Source organism: Echeneis naucrates, chromosome 11, assembly GCF_900963305.1.
Source record: "Echeneis naucrates chromosome 11, fEcheNa1.1, whole genome shotgun sequence".
NCBI classification, from domain to species: Eukaryota; Metazoa; Chordata; class Actinopteri; order Carangiformes; family Echeneidae; genus Echeneis; species Echeneis naucrates.
Window position 1 is genome coordinate 4117776 of NC_042521.1, and position 19913 is coordinate 4137688.

General features: G+C 44.2%; 1 protein-coding gene across 2 annotated transcripts in view; it reads left to right on the forward strand.

Annotated features, from left to right (window-relative positions):
* The first annotated feature begins 391 nt into the window (after positions 1-391).
* Positions 392-19913, forward strand: part of nedd9 (neural precursor cell expressed, developmentally down-regulated 9) — a 29913-nt gene continuing 10391 nt past the window's right edge. The window contains exons 1-2 of one of the 2 annotated variants that reach the window (XM_029514663.1): positions 392-457; positions 15892-16248. In XM_029514663.1, the coding sequence (XP_029370523.1) occupies positions 15898-16248 (351 nt within the window). In that variant the 5' untranslated portion in view covers positions 392-457; positions 15892-15897. Of the gene's footprint in view, positions 458-3308; positions 3480-15891; positions 16249-19913 lie in introns of those variants that run through there. The other variant, XM_029514662.1, reaches the window with a different exon arrangement.

Genomic DNA, 19913 nt, shown 5'->3' on the forward strand with positions numbered 1-19913 from the left:
GTGTAAAGTTTGTCACTCTCGCTTTCAGCATTCAGGAAGATTTCTGAAAAAATGAAAAATAGATGTTATCACTTCAAACCATAAATATTGCACTCCCTTTAAACAGAAGCTCATATGCAGAGACCCACAGACCTCATTTGGTCTTCAGCGGTACAGTAATCCATCCGTTGCAGGCCCACATCCTTGTGTGCGTGCAAACTTTTAGAAATGACAAAAAATGCATGACAAGAAGTTCCCCCATTTGTTTCTCTGTGTTTGTAACGTTTGATATATAGCTCTGAGACGAGCTGTGAGCATCGAAGGTGTGATCAGCGTGAGGCAGAGAGAGAGGCTTTCCTGTCAGCTCTTTCAGCTCAGAGATAAGTCTCTGTGCTTCTTGTCACCTCTGTCAGATACTGGATTGGGCACAGAAGTGACATCTCAGCTATCGTCCGCGCTGTCTTCACTTCGAGTCAGGGTGAGAACAAAAATAACCTTTCAAACGTTCTTCACTATCTTAACGAAAAGATTTAAAAGTATTCTACGTTGTTTAGAATCAAAATTATTATTAATCTCAATCTGTAATCTTCTTTATCAAACTGAGACCTTGAACTAAATCCCTTTCCTGTGTGACTATGATGCAGCAGTAGTTCTGTGTTTTGCGAAACAAGTCACTTTCACACTTGTAGGTACACTTACAACTTGTTTATTTCCACCTGTAAACATCATACTTTTACTCAGTTTTGAGTTTTCATCTGTTTAATATTTGATCAGCTGGTTAAATGTGAGGTATTTTGACTGAGCCCCACCCAGAGCTGCTGTAGTAGATTCCTGTTGGAGTGCAACAAGAGACTTGAGCTGTTAATACTAGAATATTACAGCAAACAGCAGTGTCATTTCAACCTGTTTTGGTTGCTAATGGGCTTTGAACGTCATGATTGATTTATGTGAATGAATTTAAAATGAGATTGTCTTAAATTTAAAATGTCCTGCACCTGTTAAAGGTAATATTTGCACTTATCACATTGATAATAGGAAGCATAAACACCGAGCTGAATTTCGTCAAACCAGACTTTCACAGAAAAATCCATCCTCTGTCTGTCTTTCTTCAGTCTGTGTAGCAATTACAGCCTTCTAAAATGCAGTGCTGCAAGGCAGGAAGAAATGGAGACACACCTTATTCCTCATAACCTGCATCCAAGTACCGAGTAATCCTCAATGCGATTTCACCAGAGAGCAAATCCTGCTGAATAAGGTGCTATTCAGGCAAACGAAAGCTGTAGTTAAAGGTGTGTAAGTACATGTTTCTGTCACCTGAGCTCTGCAGTTTAGGACAGCTGCCGGAAAGGCAAGCGCTGAGGAGAAAATCCAGGTTCTTTTCTTATTCGATTCATGTGTTTATTTATTCATAGAGGGACATGATGAAAGTGTCAGGAAGGCAAGTAAAACGGCTGTTTGTGGGCGTATTTCATTTTCTTCTGCACTAAGAGACACATTTCCGTGCAGACGCAAATGTAATCACACTTCCTTCACCCTCGGGGTTTAACTATTTCTTAGAAAAACAATCCACACATTTTTTTAAACAATCGCATAATGCAGCAACACTTCTCTCCTTTGTATTCAGATGTTTGCCACATTTTAAAAAAAGGTAGGTCAGCAACAAAGTGCAATTAGCAGTTCTAGTAAACCTAATTTTGTGATATTTATGGAAACAGTTATAAGAAATAAAGAACAACTACAACTACAATACAACTTCTGCTTGTGCAAATTGTGCAATTAGTCAACATAATGACAGAAAAAAAGGAAATTGTGCCGGCTCACAGGAATGCTTTAATATTGGTTCCTATTTGGACAAACTCAGTGAAGGATTTTAAAGGATGTCTCATTATCATTAAAATCATTAAAATGTGACCTGGGGGGATGTTTCTTTGTCCATCATGGAAAACAAGCAAAGAGCAACATCATCATCATCTGAGGTAAATATTTAAAATCTTCATTCAGGTTTAATCTGGCACTGAAAACTCTTTAAAAAATTAAATGGAGTGTGAAACATTCAACGAGCTGGCTTTAAGTTTGTGAGGTGGGTTTGTGGGTTTGGACCCAAAAGCTGGATGCCACTGACCAGGCTGGCAGGCGAGGTCGGGATCCGCAGGCTGCTCAGTTTTCCGGGGCAGAGACAGGAACAGTCTCTGGGTGAATCGGATGGAAAGTCTTGCATGAGGGCCGAGAACGATCTGGCAAAAAGTGAGCGAAGGCGCAGGAGAGGCTGATACATCAGGACCGGCGGAGTGCAGCAGCTGAGGGCCAGTCCTAACAGCTTTTAGTTAACAGTTTACTTAATTATCCCCAAGAAACCGTCTGCAGCAGTGAAAAAAGCAATGGCAATCTCTGCTGCTGATTTTAGCATGCTAACAGCTAACCTACGTCCACCATTGTTGTCGGTCAACAATGACCACGACTGTGATTTCATTTCCTGACCTCACCGCCAATCTGCTTAAGTGAGAGCACAATGCAGAATGCCGCTGGTCAAACCTCACTTTTCCTGATGCATTGTGGGATACAGTGAGTCCAATATGAAGGATCAGCTGTTATAAAATTCGCTTTGCAGTGTAGCATACAGAGTTGTGAGTCATTTCAGACGACGCACAAGACTGAAAGAAAAAAACTTTTTGCACTTTTTGCATGGGATTGTTTTGTGTGTCTCTGTGGTGTCTATTTCTGGCCATTTTGTGACGATTTGGGTTTGTTCACATCTCTGTGTGGGTGTGTGGTTTTTTGTTGTTTTCTATTTTTAGCTTTTTGCGTTTCTTTTGTGTTCTACATATTTACATATTTCTCTCTGGGGTTTCATGGCATGGCTTTGTGCCCATTTTATGGCTCTTTGCGGTCTTTCGGCACCAGCCCGGAGTAGCCTGGCATACGATTGCTGCTGATTTTGTGTGTCTTTGCGGTCGTTTTGCATTTTGTGCACCACACAGAGTCTAATAAAGTGGCTGTCCCACACTTTGTAATATAAAAAAAAAAAAAAATCTGATTTAATGTTGATCCTCGACTGAATGACTGCTGAAAGAAAACAGCTTTGTTGTGTTTGTTGTGTTTGTTGTGTGTCCATAAACATGGTGATGACATTAATCTGCTGGTGGAGATGATGTCACTTTTGCAACATGGGGGAGGAGCAAAAAAAAAAAAAAGGGGGAAGAGGGGCGGGGACAGAACGGATACGGACCAATGGGCGGCGGCCTATGCAAATGAGCCGCAGACGGTCAATGTGCTGAAGCTCAATCCGGTTTGAGGGAGTCTTCAGACGGAGGAGATCCGGAGCGACAGCGGCTCTGCCCGGCCCGAGCTGAAAAACCCGCCCGCTCCCTCCGTCACTCAGATGTGTCGTCCTTTGCTGCGATAAATCGGATATTTCTCACTTTTTGTTTTTGTTTTTTTTTTTAAATTATCATTATTATTACCTGGAGTCGCAGAAGAAGCGCAGGAAGATGAAGTATAAAGTAAGTGAAAAGGCTGTCCAGCTGTTTTTATGATTTGTTGCTGCTCACTTTAATTCTTTGAGGTGAAGTCATCCCGGGTTGTTTTTAAAGGCGACCTTTTCCTCTTAGATATGAGGAAACAGCAGTGATCTGAGGCGCCGTGATAGGAAGAGGATGCTGACACGTTTTGCAACTTGATATTTGTGGTTGAATGTAACAGATCGGTGTTCTGGCTGCGTTTAAACACCATGACAGGGGCGTAAACTGGATAGAAATGGTGCTAAACCCCTGCCCCTGTGCCCCCCCCCCCCCCCCCCCCCAGTCTGTGTTATACATATTCAAATGTTTTGTAGTTGATAATCATTTTACTGTGAAATCAAAATCTTAGATGTGGACTTTGGAGAAGGTGGAATCAGTTCATGTTTTGTATTTTTATGCCTCGGGGCGTTGATTTTGAGTTTGTCTTATGAAGTGAACTGAAGACCTGCAGAAGATTAAAAGGCTCACTGAGGATTTCAGATGGTGGTTGTCTTCGTTGATTCCTTTCTGGATCAATGGATTAACTTCTCTGATGTTCCCACAGAGGCCTTTGTGGTTTTCTAAACCATATATTCATAATTGAAATCTGCCAATGCGCCAATCTGCTGATCCACAAAGTTTATCGAGGCAGCTCTGGTTGCTTTTTGACAAAATTCAACCAAACTACTTGCCAGCTAAACTACACAGAGTTGTCGTGGCTTCCACTTGAGCTGTGATCATTTGTCCCCGGCCCCTAAAAATAATTGGGCTAATTCCCTGATCGCTCTGTTTGAAGCCAATCAGAGTCTCAGTTATGTCTGCCACTGTCCTTCTGTGATGAAAACCTTTTTGGACTGCTCGGTGGCAGCTTCTTGACTTGTTGTTCAGCGTGCTTGTGTGGCACTTTGATGGGAAGCTGCTCATTTGCATGTGGTTATGTGACTGTTTTTATCATTTAGAGAGAGACGCATCAATAGCTTCATACACGGGTCTGAATTCTTTTTCACCACAAAAGGGAAGTAAAAATTATATATTTTTTTTCCTTGCTGAAGCAGAATTGTACAAAGTGTTGGGATGATTCAGAACGTTTCGGGGCAGTGGCTTTGCTTTCTAACCGGCTGTTTTGTGAAGTGTGAAGTTGGTGTTTTGGCTGAGACTCTGGACTTGACACATCTCAGTCTTCACACTGTGTAATTTTGGTCTCCTATCCTCAGCACCCACAAGGCCTGGTGTCACTCTTCGGCAGGGTTTGGTCGTGACTGCAGGGTGTGCACACAAGTATATGTGCGTCATGGTCCTAACTGACTCATTGTCCTGTTAAATACACAGCTGGAGGCGACGGCAATGAGAGGCAAATGAGCATATCAAAGATTTTGACTTCACCTCCACGATCGCTGTATTTATCTTGAACAGGACAATTGATCAGTAGAGGTCAATAAATGTGATCAACACAACAGTTTCTAAGCTGTTATCTGACTGTAGGAGGGAGATTTACAACTTGACTCTGACGTCTACACTTCTCTGTTTGTCTTTAACATTCAGGCGAGATAGTGAGAGCAGGGAAACCATGTTCTTCACTTATGATAAACATATCTGCATTATGCAACCTTGCCGGGGCGACAAAGGGAGGCAAGGAGGGTAAAGGACGCTGCGACAGCAGCCAGCAATCGAGGCCTGGTCACAGTTTGCAGCTCAGAGCTGTTAAATTTTGCAGTGTCAAAGTTTACAATGTCCTCTCTGCTTAGCTGCTTGATCTCAGCCGTGATAAATTATTCACAGCTATATTAAGCGCTCCCATCCTCGCAGAGTGGCAACATTTCAACAGAAGCTTAACCCGGCAGCGGCCTGCCCGTCACATGTCCCGAGGAGAGCCGCCGCTGTATTCCTTCCCAGACACGGTCCTCCTCCTCCTCCCTGACATAAGAGATGGCTTCCAGCAGGTGCTCAGGTGTGAAGAGGAGGCTTGTTTCCATAGGTCACCTAATGCGAATAATCCCCGTGATGGGGTCTGCACACGGATGGATTCCTTCCAGCGTTAGTGAGGCTCAGGGATTTCTGAGGAGACAGAGCATGACAGATAAAGAAAGGAAGAGATAATACCTGAGGCGCTTCAAAGGAGCAGTTTTGGGAAATAAGCCAACTAGTTTTCTGGTTGAAAGTTTAGATGAGAGGGTTGATAAGCAGGGGGAGGTAGACCACTTCCATCCAAACAGAACAAAATCCACCACCTACAGTGTGCCAAGCTCACAAATGATCTTTTAGAACATGTTTGTTTATTTTGTAGAAAAACTCATTTACATAATTTTATCATAAAGTCAAGAGGTCCCCTGAAATAGTAGTCCACAGCCAGCAGCCAGGTAGCATAGCAGAGCTTAAAGAACTTTTTCTCAAAGATGCTGGGAGGCAGATTGTTGCCCAGCTAGCAGTTTCCCTCAGTTTCCAGTCTTTATGCTAAGCTAAGATAACCGGCTACTGGATTTAGCCTGATATTGAACTTTGCATGACGCATTAGAAGCTCCGTATCTAATTCTCTGGCTTGAACGAATCTTTGCGGTAAACATGTAATATGCCAAAATAAATTTTGAGGCAGAGCATAATTGGCCATTTCTGTGCAACAATCAGTTAACCACAAAAGTGTGTTTCCCAGAATGTGAGGCCATTCCCTCAAAGTGTTGTGACACCTTGAGCGAGGGGAAAATTACTAAAAAAAGACTCTTGCGTACTTTTCTTGCTCAGAGACTTCCACAACCTTCTAAGTCATTCCTCAGTAGCTGACGTAACTGTTGCAGAAATAGCTTCACAACCACAGCAAGGAGTGATTAGGTGAACCCGAACTCTGGCCAATGTAAGTGTGTGTCTGTGTGTTTCCCTCTGCGTTTCTTTTTCTTTCTCTCTCTTTTTTTTTTTTTTTAAAGGTTCAGGTTCCAGGCATTGGTCCAACAGCAAAGGGAGCTGGAGGAGAGCGGAGTAGACATTGTTCTGAGAGGGGGGAGGAGGAGGAGGAGGAGGATCTGTGATGCTGAAAGGGCCTGCAGAAAATGAAAGAGAGAGGAAGTTGTGGGGGGAACAAGAGGGCAAACAGAGTTGGTTGTGCATTGTGGGGGTTGGGGTGGGAGTCGGGAGCTGGGAGGTCGAGGAGTGCCCCGTGAGAATGAGAGCAGCCCGGGCGATGGTGCATGGGAAGGTTGTGCAGAAGATGCACATGATTGTTTCAAGGTGCCCCTTTACATTGTTCATGAGTCTGGCAGCTGGGGGCACACCGGGAACTTTTCTGTCTGCGTGCATTTGTGGTTGAGCAGTGGTGGCGGGGGGGGGGGGGGGGGGGGGGGGGGGTTAAGGTTATCAGGAGGAGATATTTGTGTTCCCCTGCAAAACTTAAGAGAAAGACTCCTCAGTTTGGTTCTTTTTTCAGGAAACCTCTGCAAGTTTTACACATTTGAGCGGTGAAATAGTTTTTCCAATCCCCTTCCCGTCGATCTCGACGGAGATGGACAGACCTTTTATTATTCCGCTGCCTCCTGAAAGGTCTTGGTATTTTCATGCTGCGACGTCGAGTAGCTGGTACATTTTAGTGCTGAATGTCCCGTCCAACTTGCTGTGACGGCACTCCAGTGCAGGATTTGCAGTGAGCGTGAAGACCTTCTCCCCCAGGGAGAGTGAATAGCCAGACCCCCTCCCCGCTGCGTCCTCGCACCATGAGCCAGCCATTAACATTTGAAAACGGTCGGGGGGGAGACAGACTACACTGTGTGCTGATTTCAGGCAGAGAGAGAGAGACTATCCAACGTCAGCAACAATGCTTATAATCATTTCCATGTTTGACCTTTGGCGGAAATAATTCTCGCCAACCCCCCCCCCCCCCCCCCCCCCCCCCCCCCCCCCCCCCTCCTCCCACGCCTTGTTCTTCCCCCTTGAGGAATGCTAGCTATTTTGCAGGGTCATCTCTGAAGTCACAGGGAGGCCTCTGCCAGCCCGGACCGATCCTTTGATAAACTGTTTGGAGGTCACCCGGTAAACCAAGAAGTAAAATCTGATGAAAAGCTGATGATGTCATTTTGTCTTCTGTTGTGTCTTTCAGTGCTGTTGAACTGAATTCAGCTTTATAGTTGGCTCATTTGGATTTTTTCAAATTCTCTGGTTCCACTTTCTCTGATGTGAGAATCTTCTGCTTTTCTTTCTCATATATGATAGTAACCAAAATTTCTCTCTGTTTTGGATGATGAATTGAAAAAATAGGGCAAAAATGAAAGGAAAGATTAAAAAATGTGTCTTGTTGACATTTTAGATATTTTTTTTGCCAGTGAACCTCTTTGCAGCTGCAGGAAATGATTCAGAGTTGAAAGAATTCATTTGTGGCCGAACTTAAATGGACAATTATACATCATTGAGGCAAAAAATTCCAAATATTCTCTTAACACATAAATATTCACAATCTTTTGGATTTTTTTTTCTCCACATTTTATCAAGCAAACACTCAAAAAAGTTGGCAAATTTACTGGCAGTCTCCACAGCACTCTTCTTCTTCTTACAAAAACAAAGAAATGACAAACTCTAGAAGCAGACAGCATCTCGAGAAGAAAAAGGGGGTCAATCATTTTTTTCTGACGAACAAAAGCGCCTCTTTTTATCTGAGATAGCCTCCACGTTTCAAAGGGAGAAGATGGCAGCCGCAGTTGTTTGTCTTTTGCTTGAGATCTTTTGCGTGCCGTGAAATCGGGGGGACATGGGGGTGAATCTCCATCTCATTGGATATTCCCATATGTAAAGCCACTCATGTGGCCCTGCAGAGATATCACGAACCATATTTCACATCTCGGCTATTGCCCCTTGGAGGGATTAGCCTCTCGTCTCTGGGGGGGGGGGGGTTACAGCGACATACCCTCGTTTGGCACCAGCTTGGAGGCTTGGATCGTCTCTGCTCTGTCAGAGCTGAGCGCTTGCTGGCTGGATCCTGATGGATGTCATTCATGCTGCTGTTTTGTTTATGTTTCTTTGTGCGTCTGATACTGTCTCGACCCCCCCCCCCCGTCCCCCCCGTCTTCTGTCTTCTGCAGTCGGAGGTCGCTGACAGCAGCCAAACAAAGCAGGGATTCATATACATTCAGCAGCGTGGACACATGTCAACATGACTGTTGAGTTTGAAGGACAGCTTCTCTTCCTGCTGCTTCACAGTAACCCAAAATGACTTGGCAGAATATGAGAAGCAGCGTTGCACAATATACTTCCCCAGCTGCCTTTTCCAGCTCAAATAAACTGATACACTTTGGGGAGAACATCTCCAGTGTGGCTTTCATGTCTAATTATAGGATGTACTTGGTATTCGGGACCACAGCTAGGGGAGTCCAAGATGTGAAAAACGATAAGACCGGGTCAGTCATGGCCTGGATCTCTCTGCGTTCTGCAGGAGCCAGGAAGTGCTCCAGGCGGAGGAGGAGGAAGGCGTCATGTCAGGTTACCTTGTAGTTTATGTGACACGCACAAAAAAATTATAATAATAAAGCAACTGTGATGAATGGATGGACTGAATGAGGAGGAGCAGAAGGAAGACAGGAGTTGCACAAATCACTTCCTGTGAGTTGCTCTAAATACGGCTGACGGAGGTGCAGTTATCTTCAGCTCATGCTTTGTGTCAGGTTTTTTTTTTTTTTTTTTTTTTTTAAACAGCTGTAATTAGCCAAGGCTGATGAGCTTTAGTGTGTCATTCAGCAGAAGAAAAGAACTGTGGAAACGCAGTTGTGTTTTGGTTTGTTTTGATGGATACTGAAGTCACAGTAACAAAACAACTTTAAAGTGAATTCGACAAAATCCTTCTTTAAATTTTAAGCAAACAAGCCAATCCAGTTTTATCCATTGGCTGTATAATAAAGTGCAGCTAACGCTTAAGCACCTTAAACCCGCACTCTGTCTAATCACCATAATTGAAACCCCTCTGGTACAAAGAAGTCAGGTTGTCTTGAAGTCTATGGGGAAATGGTCCAAGTTCTCACTTTATTTATTAGCTCAGTAAATGTTTCGCTAATGAGTTTATGGTCTCACACCTATTTACAAACTGAAGGCTTCAAAACAACAGCTCACCGACCAAGAGTGATGAGTTTGTTTTGTTCCTGATTATTGAAATGAGTCCACGTGAATCTATTGCTGCCGTGGATTGACTGAGGTGGACTTTGCCTCAGTGGGGTCACTTGCAGTTGTTTACCTCCAACAGACATTAAAGATGTTTAACTGGAGTCTAAGCGAAAGCAAAAGTTCGTGTCACATCTGAGACGTGTGTGGCATGAACTGCTGCCTGCTGATCCTCCCTCACAATCCAAAACACTGACCATCAGTGCAAATAACAAACAGACTGATCTACTTTTTTTACTTTTCTGTTACTACAGGAAGCTTTTACACTCGTCCTTTAAAAAGAGCTCAGATTTACTAATTCTTTAGTTTCGTTTGCAGGGAAACTCCTTAAGTTCTAGTCAGGCATATACACTGACTAAACAAATACCTCATCCTTCAAACAGAGTCAACAAAACAATGTGAAAAAAAAAAATCAACTGTTGAGCTTCGTGGTTTTGTCACAGTTTGCTGTGTGGTTAGACACTTAATGGCAAATATCCTGTCAAAGACAGTTGCTCTCTGTTGTCACTGCTTAAGGAGGATTTTTTTTTTTTTTGCCCTCAGTGCTGCATCTCCTGAATCACAAATGAGAGAGGGGAAGGGGAAGGTGGTGGGTGTCATATTTACACTCAGGACACAATAGCCTTTTATGCAGCGCTGTAGAATGAATGGAGCCTTTTCTGTCTGTTTGGGGGAGCCTAGTCTTCGTATCGGAGGTTGAATGAAAACGAAGAAACGTTCATAATGAAAGAACAGTTAGTCTGAAACAAGAACAATACCGTTGACAGTGGCTATCACAGGCCAGGCTGGTGGACCTCAGGGTTATAATACGGCATTGATCGATCACAGTTACAACTTCCCCTGTGCTGCTGTAACTGCGGCGCGGCTAAGTATTGATCTACAACTGCTTACGTCAGAAATAAATCACGGTGAAGCAGCAGTTCGTGTGTTGGATGTAGTTTCCCTTCATGCTGAGGCTTAAAATTATAGCTCCATACTTGTGACATGAATATTTCTTTTTTTTTTTTTCCACAGTAGTTTTTCTCAAGCAGAGGAGCTAAAGTTTCACCAAGTCTGCTGTGTAATTATGCTAATGCACGACCACAGGCAGGACTCATACAGGCTGTAATCAGGGGGTCGACCTTCCTAAAAAACTGTCCAAATGAAGAAATTACCATGTGCCCCGAGCTCGCTGAACCGCTTCCCATGAGCCTTTCTTACCCAGAACCCTTCACACGGCCCATTTATTTGAACTGGCTCTCACCCGCAGCAGGCCGCACTCTGAGGAACTACTCGTAAAAGTCATCAGGTCCTCATTATCGTCATTACTATAATTATTTTCTATATTTAACCATGTGAAATGAGGCCAGATGCGTGTGTACGAACCACCCCGGGACACGTGTTACAGTGGTACGGCCCTAATTTTCACACTGGCCTCCGCTGCAGAGGTACCGAGCGATGGTCTCGAAGTCGGAGCGTACCACTTGTTTTTTTTTTTTTTTTTTGGGGGGGGGGGGCAGTTGATGTTTGTTTGTGTGGAAAAATGTCCTCCTCTGTCTGAATGCAGGACGGCTGGCGTTGCCTTGGCGATGCGGCCTTCCGCTGTGTGCTGTGGCTGTTTCTGGCTTTAGTTTCAGGGGAATTTGAGTATTTGTGAGCTTGTTTAGCCAAAACCACCTTCATTATTATTAGATTGATGTGAACCCTGGAGAGGCAGAGCCAAAACCACCCAGAGAGCTCTTACTGAAAGCAAAGGTGGGGCCCTTTTCAGCGGCAGTTACGTAAGGGCCTTTTTTTATTTTGAGACTGGTCAGCGAAGGTTTCTCCGCACACATGAGAGGACGTTTGTACTGTTTGTGTTCAGGCGAGACGCTGGTGGGGAAAAAAAAAAAAAAAGGCTTGTTGATGTAGAGGTGTGTGAGTCATAGGGAGGGGAGGGGGGCTCGTTCTGAGGGGCTCAGACAGCTGGGTCTTCAGAAGGAACGTGGTGCTCCAGGTGCGAATCCGAAAAGCTCTGCTTTGCACGATCCTTCGCTTTCTGATGACAAAAACACACAAAGCCGTGAGAGCGCCTAAACGCCAGATGTTGCCAGAGGCGGTACGGGACCTGGGAGACCCCGAAGGAAAACACACACGTGTTTCAGAGGCTATGGTCAGAAACACACTTTAAACGTCTTCTTGATCTAATCCAGTTCCCAGAATCAATACAGAAATGGCTCTGGGAAATTCTGATACCAGCGATTCAACAGGCAAAACATTGTATGGTTAAATAGAGGTTGTTACCTGTTCTGGTAAGTTGTGATTAACCTTAAAATCATTATTGTCACCCAATTATCTGTCAAATCACTTCTCTATAAAATATCAGACATGATTTTGCACAGTTCCCTTTTGTGTGATGGAGAATTGCTGCATATTCTCACATCTGGGAAGCTTGAATCTGAGAATCTGGGGGTTTTACCTGCCCATATGATTCGACCTGTTATTTCTGATTTAAGCCATTGGGCAGCTCTTTGTTGGGTGAATAATACAATTTCAGGCGTAAATCAGAACAATGATACCGGTGACGTCTGTTCGGTGACAGACGTCAGAGAGGAGACTTGATAATGAAACCATATTTTGAGCAGGAAATTCAAAGGATTGTTCCTCAGACAGCCTCAATTCCTCAGATATGTCGTTTCACAGCCTGGATCCTGCCTGCAAAGTCTCTGCCTTCTTTGATTCCTTTGTGTTTTTGGACTCAGCAACAAAACACATGTAAAAAGGCTTCACACTGTTTTTTGTGTGTGTGTGTGTGTGTGTGTGTGTGTGTGTGTGTGTGCCTAAAATAGCACAGAAAGCAAAGGGGACTAAGATATTGTATTTAGCATCCAACCCTGTTCTGCACATGTCTGCCAGCCTGTGTTTTATTACTCAGATTCTAGGTCAGGATCGGAAACGCTTCAGAGCTACATTAGGATGCAGCCTCCCGCCTCCCGCCTCGCTGACTTATAACAGATAACTTCCTGGAAGCTCACACTCATCGTGGGTGAAGACGAAGGGCCCTACCTTCCCCCCCCCTGCCTGCCCACTGACAAATAGCAAACATGTGTGTTTATAGGAGGATCAATGGCAAGTGATGGAGTCACCGTGTTGTGACTAACCAGTGTTTATGCCAGAGATCTGACGCCCGGTTTAATAGTCAGTTTCACCTGCTCCGATTACAGTGGTGCAGCGGGCTGAAACAAACAAAAACAAGAGGACGGGAGCTGAGTCTTCCCCCTCTGCTTGACTTCAAAAGGATCTGCACGAAGCTGTTGGCCATTACAGCTAACAACCTGTTTGTTCAGCGTGATTACAGGTGACGTGACGTGTTTCACGTGATCCTCCGCGTTCACGATATCAGTCATTACGCTTGAAATTTGCTCTGATTAAATCGGTGACTCACCATTTATCAGTCAATGTGCTGTAAAGTTATAGTGTCTGCATGCTTCGAACCACAAGCTCAGCCCAAATAAAAGCCAAACCTCAGTAGGGACAAAGCACAAGTGTGTGAAAATGTGTCAGACTGTTCCCTTTAGGCTCTCCGCGGTCTCCAGACTCACCGCAGCAGATGATACTGTCCGTGTTTGTTGCAGAATCTCGGACTGATGTCAGACGTCTGCAGAAATCCAGACGCAGAGCAACTGAAATCGATTTTGTTTTCGAGATTAAACACCATCAGTCGTAAAAATGATCATTGCAGCTATGATTTTAATCCTGGTGTTTTGTTAACCGTGGCTCTCCCTCAGTTTTTGTTCTGACCTTATTTAAACCCAACACATATATAAAAAAAAAAAATCTGTAATTTGTTATTTCATGTCAGTCATTCACTGACAGTATTTTATCACACATAGCTACAGTTACAGAAAGAGACTCTTTTGTACGGTGGCCCTGAAAGCTTATTTAAAAAAAAAAAAAAAACTAAAGCAAAATGAGAAGACGAGCTGCATGGTGCACCTCGTGATGGTCGTGTCCCCGCTGTGTTTAGTCTGTTGGTGCATTTTCTTTATTTGAAGCGTGTTGAGCTTCTCCATTCTGAATGCTGCGTTCTGCACATTAGGTGCCAGAGTGGAGGTTCTTTTCGTTCGACGGCGTGCAGCAAGGCTCGTCAAAGTGAGAGCATGTTTGTGCGAATGTGTCACTGAGCCGCTTAGCCAAAGTGATCTGAGCAAAGCGTTGCTGGCTCGATGTCATCAATTCTTCTTAAACGCAGCCGGTTTTCAGTAATATATCTTTATTTATTCATTATTGATAGACGTGTTGGAGACCACATGTTGGCTCGTGCCTGTGTGCACACGTGGTTGTTTGGTGAAACTGGCAGCTGGTGGCAGCGGCCCCTGATATTAGCAGAGACAAAGGAGAAGTCAAAGGAGCACGACAGGTGCTGCTCTTCTGCCCGAATTCATTTCTCCTGAGCGCCAAATAAAAATCAGGTAACCGCAGTGGGAAGGAGCTTTGCTCTCATCGTGCTCTTTCATGTTTTTCTCCACGAGGGGATGGAAAACCTGGTTTGACTTAAGAATTATAATTTCTTATCAGCAACTTTGATGCCAGTTAGTCATTTTAATAACCCTAACCCTAACTGACACTTTGAAAACCAAAGATTTTTTAGTTTTACTGTCATGCCTGCAAATACACACATTTTAATTGCTGCTTTAAATCTGATTTTAAAATGAACGGCTCAACAAAATTGGGCTAATGGATGACCCACCCAATTGTGTCAGCTCTAACTGAATCACACTTCCTCATATTTTCAAACTCTAGTGATCAGCGTTTTGTTTCCTCGTGGACACCCTGAGCAAATGAACTTCCAGGTCCAGTCTCTTTGGGTTGACGTTGGTGGGAGGGGTTGTGATAGTGCGACGGCTGTTTTCTGGCTAATGGCCCTGACAGTGTATTCGAACAATAGCCAGGGAGGCCAGGCCCGCAGTGGGAGATAACGATGTTACCCATGGAGAGGTTCACATGGGAACCGTTTGAGTCAGGCTGGGTGAGAAAGAGGAAGGCCAAGGAAGGTTCAAGAAAACCTCAAACCAAAAGTGGGCTTCCTGATTCCCACAGTGAGCTATTGAATGATGGGGCGGTGATAATAGGCACCAATAATCAAAAAGCTCTTAGAAGGATAAGTGAAACCAACTGACTTCACCTCTCAAAAGCTCTGTTTCTGTGCTGATATATTTGGCTTTTTTTTTTTTCTTAACATGTTTCTGATAATCCTCAGTCTATAAAAATGTTTTTTCCTGATCCAAAGGTGCATGTACTGTGGCATCCGATCAGAAATTCAATTTCATCTTCTACTCAGCTCATTATATAAGTGAGTTTAATCCGACAGGCAATCCTGAAAGATGAGAGAGTATGAAGATTAAAAACCAGACGCAGTGAAGCTGAAATCCTGTTGTGTATTTTTAACTTCATCTGGAGCACAGAACACAAGTGAAGTGACAACGTATTTAGAGGAAACGGACACCGGCAAAAGTTTTTTCTAACAGTTTCTTTATAAAAGTAAGAGGCAATAACTGTAAAAAAAAAAACAAAAAACCCAGGAGTGTTAGTGTTCTTCACCGTCTTTGGGCTCTGGTGCTGCAGGAAGAAATGAAACATAAACAAACAGTCTCCTCTCCTGCAGCACCCAGTTTTAAGTTGCCGTTGAGCAAGGCGCTTATTTTCTGATTGCATGTATTTGCACGCCGCCAACGTGCCGGGCAGCTACCAGGAGTTCAAGTTGTGTTCACATCAAGCTGCTGAAAATGTGTGTCCATGCTCAGTTAACTCCTTCCCTGGATGAATCAAGGCTAACGGTAAAAGATTGATGCATTCACTGAAGCAATTAGTCTTAAATGGCTCGCTCAGACACAGAAGTGGCACGCTCTGGGGCTTTTCCAATCTCCAAAATCTGCGGTTTTGAGTCATTATCCCTCCGCCCTCACTGGCCCTTTAGATAACTGTGCCCTGGAGCAGAGCTCAAGCTGAGTAAATCCCATCAAGTTCAGATTTGGTTTGAAAGACATCTGGTGTGGAACTGCAGGCTAATGCTAATCCTGCATGGTAATTTAAAGAGCAGGGAAGTCCTCCTGCATGTCGATCGCCAGAAATGCCACAGATGAAAGGCAAATAAGTGATCATGTGGGGGAAACGTGGTTTCTGTCTGTTGTTAATGTGATGGTGGATTTAGACACCAGTTAGCTTGAAGACTGGAACACAAGTGAAAACTCATAAACTCATAAACTCTTTAATTCTGTTTTTCTAACTACACACAGAGATAAATACAAAGAACATTTGCTCTTTCTCACCACAGAACCTAATGGCCAAAGCTTTGTACGACAACGTGCCGGAGTCTCCAGAGGAGCTGGCCTTCCGGAAAGGGGACATTCTGACTGTCATCGAGCAGAACACAGGCGGTCTGGAGGGATGGTGGCTCTGCTCCCTGCATGGCCGCCAAGGCATCGCCCCTGGCAACCGGCTGAAACTGCTGATAGGACCCATGTTCGACGCTCAGTCGCCAGCCGCCGCCGCGGCTGCGCAGTCTCCTGCGCAGAGCTACCAGCAGAAGGCCGGCTCGGGGTCTCAGGGCCTGTACCAGGTTCCTCCTGCACAGGATGTCTACCAAGTCCCACCGAGGAGTACTCTAGCTGCTGACAACACACCGAGCAAGGTGAGAAACAGAGAGAGTTGACGCTCTAACATCAAACCAAATGCTGCACCTGCTGGTTTCACTTACTCTTTAAAGGCAGAGAGGAGACCTGTTAGTGACACCGCCTGCTGATTGGACTCCAGCTGTGGAGTGTTAAACGTCAGCGGCCCATGATTGTGTATCTCAGATTTACTCAATTCGAGGGGGAAAAAAAAAAAGAAAAAGAAAGCTGCAGCAGCTCACTGTGACATCTTTCAGTTGGGTGCTATGTCTGACCAATAAAGCCGAACCCAAGCAACTAACCAAAAAAATATTCTGTTTACAGTGAGATAAAACAGAAAATCAGCAAACCCTCGCGTTTGAAGGCTGCAGGGACAAACATTTTTGCAGCGTGAATGACAATTAATCAACAGTACTCGACTCTTTTATTGCACTTAACACATTCCTGCAGTAATATGATAAAGTTTAAAAACTACATCACAGAAACTCGGAATAAAAATTCTAATTCGAGGGTAAGAAGGCCAAATAGTGTGTAGTGGGTTTACAGAGAGACAGAAAATGGAAGCTGGTTTGTTCCCTGATCTCTCTGGAAAACAGTTCTTTGGGTTCAGAGGATTTAATTTAAATTTAACGTCTACTCTGGCGGGTGCGTCCTTGCGCTGGCGAGGATGTGTATTAGACATGATACGACGTTAATTTATGCATCAACGCTGTGACCTGCTATCCTGCAGACTGCCATGACTCTCATCGGCGTGATTGCACACACAGAAATCAGAGAGGGACGGAGAGATTGTGGGTCTGTGATGTGAAAGGAGGACAGGGTGTGCCTGTCCTGGCGTTCACCACAGAGAAGGGTAGTGTTTTTTTTGTGCAGGGCTCCCATATTACTTGTATATTGGCACATTGTGTGTAGCAGAGCCAGTCTAAGCCACAGAAGGGCAGCGAATGTGGGAACAACTCGTGGAAAAGCAAACAGCACAGAGCTGTTTTTTGGATTTTGGTGGAGCCCAGCTGCCTGAAAGTTGTTTATATTCTGTTTTTAAATGCCGCACAGAGTCGCTGACTAACCCGTTGCACTTGGCTTGGTTATTTACAGTATTACTTTATGTACAATTCTCAGAGCAATGCATCCCTCGTATCGCTCGGTTTATTGTCTACATCAGTCAAAGGCTCTCAGACCGCCCCGGAAAATAAGGCCCATAATAGCAATGAAGGACGAGCGGTTTGCAGCCTCGACCAGTCAGTCTTGATAAATCATAGTATTTATTGTACGTGTACTTATCCACAAAACAGAGGAAGACGAATCAACTGTGCAAAGAGAAAGTTTGAGAACTTACCGCGAGCTAATATAAGTATATATCATGAGCAACTGGATGTTAGCTGATGTTAGCTGTTAAGGTAAATAAAGCTATATTTTGCTTTATAACTGACACTACTGAGTCTTTTCTGCTTGTGGGAGTAACACAAGCAGCTAGATGTAAAATAAGCAGTGGCTAATGATAGCTTTAGCTTTAGCCACTACCAGCGGATCTCATAGCTCTCTGTGCTAATGTTAGCTACAGTAGTTATTATCACATTGTTGTCACATTAATCTGACTTATAATCAACTGATGTCTGCTAAGATCGTTAGCTACATTAGCGTATTGTGGCCTATATTAAAAAATATTGTTTTGATAATGGCTCTTCTAAGCCGGTTTACTGTTTCAAACATTTTCTTTATTTCTCCATCAGGTCGTCATTTTCTTTTTCCCCAAAAGCTTCCTAAGCTTCCATTGAAAACTCCATTTAAATGGAAGTCATGTGCAGGTGCAGGCTGATGCATGAGGGAAATCTTCACGTTTATTCTGCTCAACCGGTTGCAGCACCTCAGACCAGATCATCCCTTCAGGAGGCGGATAGTAATTATATGGTGGATGAGCTTTTGATACCCAAAGGGTGTTTTTTTTTTTTTTTTTTTCCTTATAAATCAGCTCCAGCCATCATAGAAATCAGCTAAGGTGTGCATTTTAGTAGGTAAATAGGCAGCAGGCGCTGGGAGCTTAGCGGGCTTTGTGTGGTTCAGTGCACAGGAGGGAGTGTGATAAAGTCAGTCAGAGCCGGGGGGCCGGGGAAGGGTGGGGGCCGTCAATCAACCTGAGCACTGGTACAGTGATGCATCTGCACACATCAGCCATGTCAACCAGCACATCTCTTTTCCGTTAGCAGGCCTCCAGGCTTTAGCTGAGGAGTGGTATTAAAAAGGCTTTGGTGATAACATGGAAAATGAAATGTGTTTCTAATGAGAGTACCTTTTGAGCTGTAATCATGTGATTGGAGAGATGAAATTAAATCTTGGACATTTAATTTTCCCTCCAATCTGTGGTTATCAAGGCGGTGCAATTTTCCGCAGTTGTTCCTGTCTATTAAACAGAAAGATTTTAGCTGTGTGCTGTTGCATTCACGGCAGCGAGTGTGCACGTCCGTGTGTCAGCGAACTGTCGACTGTTGTTTTCCAGAAACGCACCACCAGCCTTTGTGGCCGCAATCGGCCCTTTTATAGCCAAATTGAATTTTCTGTAGTAAAAATGCAAAAATGTTTTTCAGGGGGACTATTGTTGGTCGTGGAAGTAGTTATTTCAGGCGAGCAGAGTTCAAAAACTCAAAGTCCCTGTAATTATTGCTCAACAATTGAAGTTTATGGTGAATATGGCACACAACTGTCCAAAATACCACGATTGGCTTCATACCCAAACGTTGAAGTTGACATGTTTAAAATCTCTTCCAACACTTAATGGATGACTATGACAGGTCTGTAATTCATATTTGTGAATCACGGCACTGTTGACCTCAACACATTCCTCTTTTAACTGAAATTTCAGAAAAATCTTGTTTGTTTTTTGGAAGAACAGATTTACTCATAGAAAATGCTAGAGATTGGAGTATTTTTTTTTTTTTGTTTTGTATTTCCAACTGTAAAAATATGTGTTTTAAGTCTTGTCTATGGGAGCTTTTCTTCGTGAGAAACGTATGGATGACACGTCAACTTGCGCTAACGTGCTATAAGTTAATGGAGCTGAACTAAAACTGCCATTTTCTTGCTGTCAAGAGCAGCCTCTCCTCACAGAGATAGCAGCCTGTATGTCCTCCCCCATGTGTGTTGAGTCATGCATGCACTCCTGTCTGCTACACACATCCTGCAGAATGCGTCCTTGGGTGTGCATGCCAACCCCACAGTGCAAATCCAGATTGGCGACTGGTTATTTTCTCTTCATGTGGTGTGGGCCTCGGGTATATAAAGGCACACTGAGGTTTGGCTCTTCCCCGCTGGCTTTTGGTTCGATGCTGTGGCCTTGTCCTTGGGTGACCCTCTCGGGAACGACACAGTTGCCCCCCCCAAACCCCACACGACTTTAAGGCCTCTGAGCCGGGACCGTGTGGGACACATGCCTGGAGTTCTCGGCCACACAGAGACTCAACACATGGAGGCCAGGATAGGCCTCGTGGCGTCTTTTATCTTTGCGCGTTCGCAAGGCCTGTTTTTCATCTCGGCCTGCTTCTCTTCAGTTCTTCAGTTCCTCTGAAAGGTGTGCCTGTTTCACTCCGTCCATTTCTCCCCAGTGTTCCCGTTTCCTCTGTGCCTCCCCCCTCTGACTCAGACACTGAGGTCACTGAGGTTCAAAGATGGGCTGGGTTCAGAGTTCAAAGAT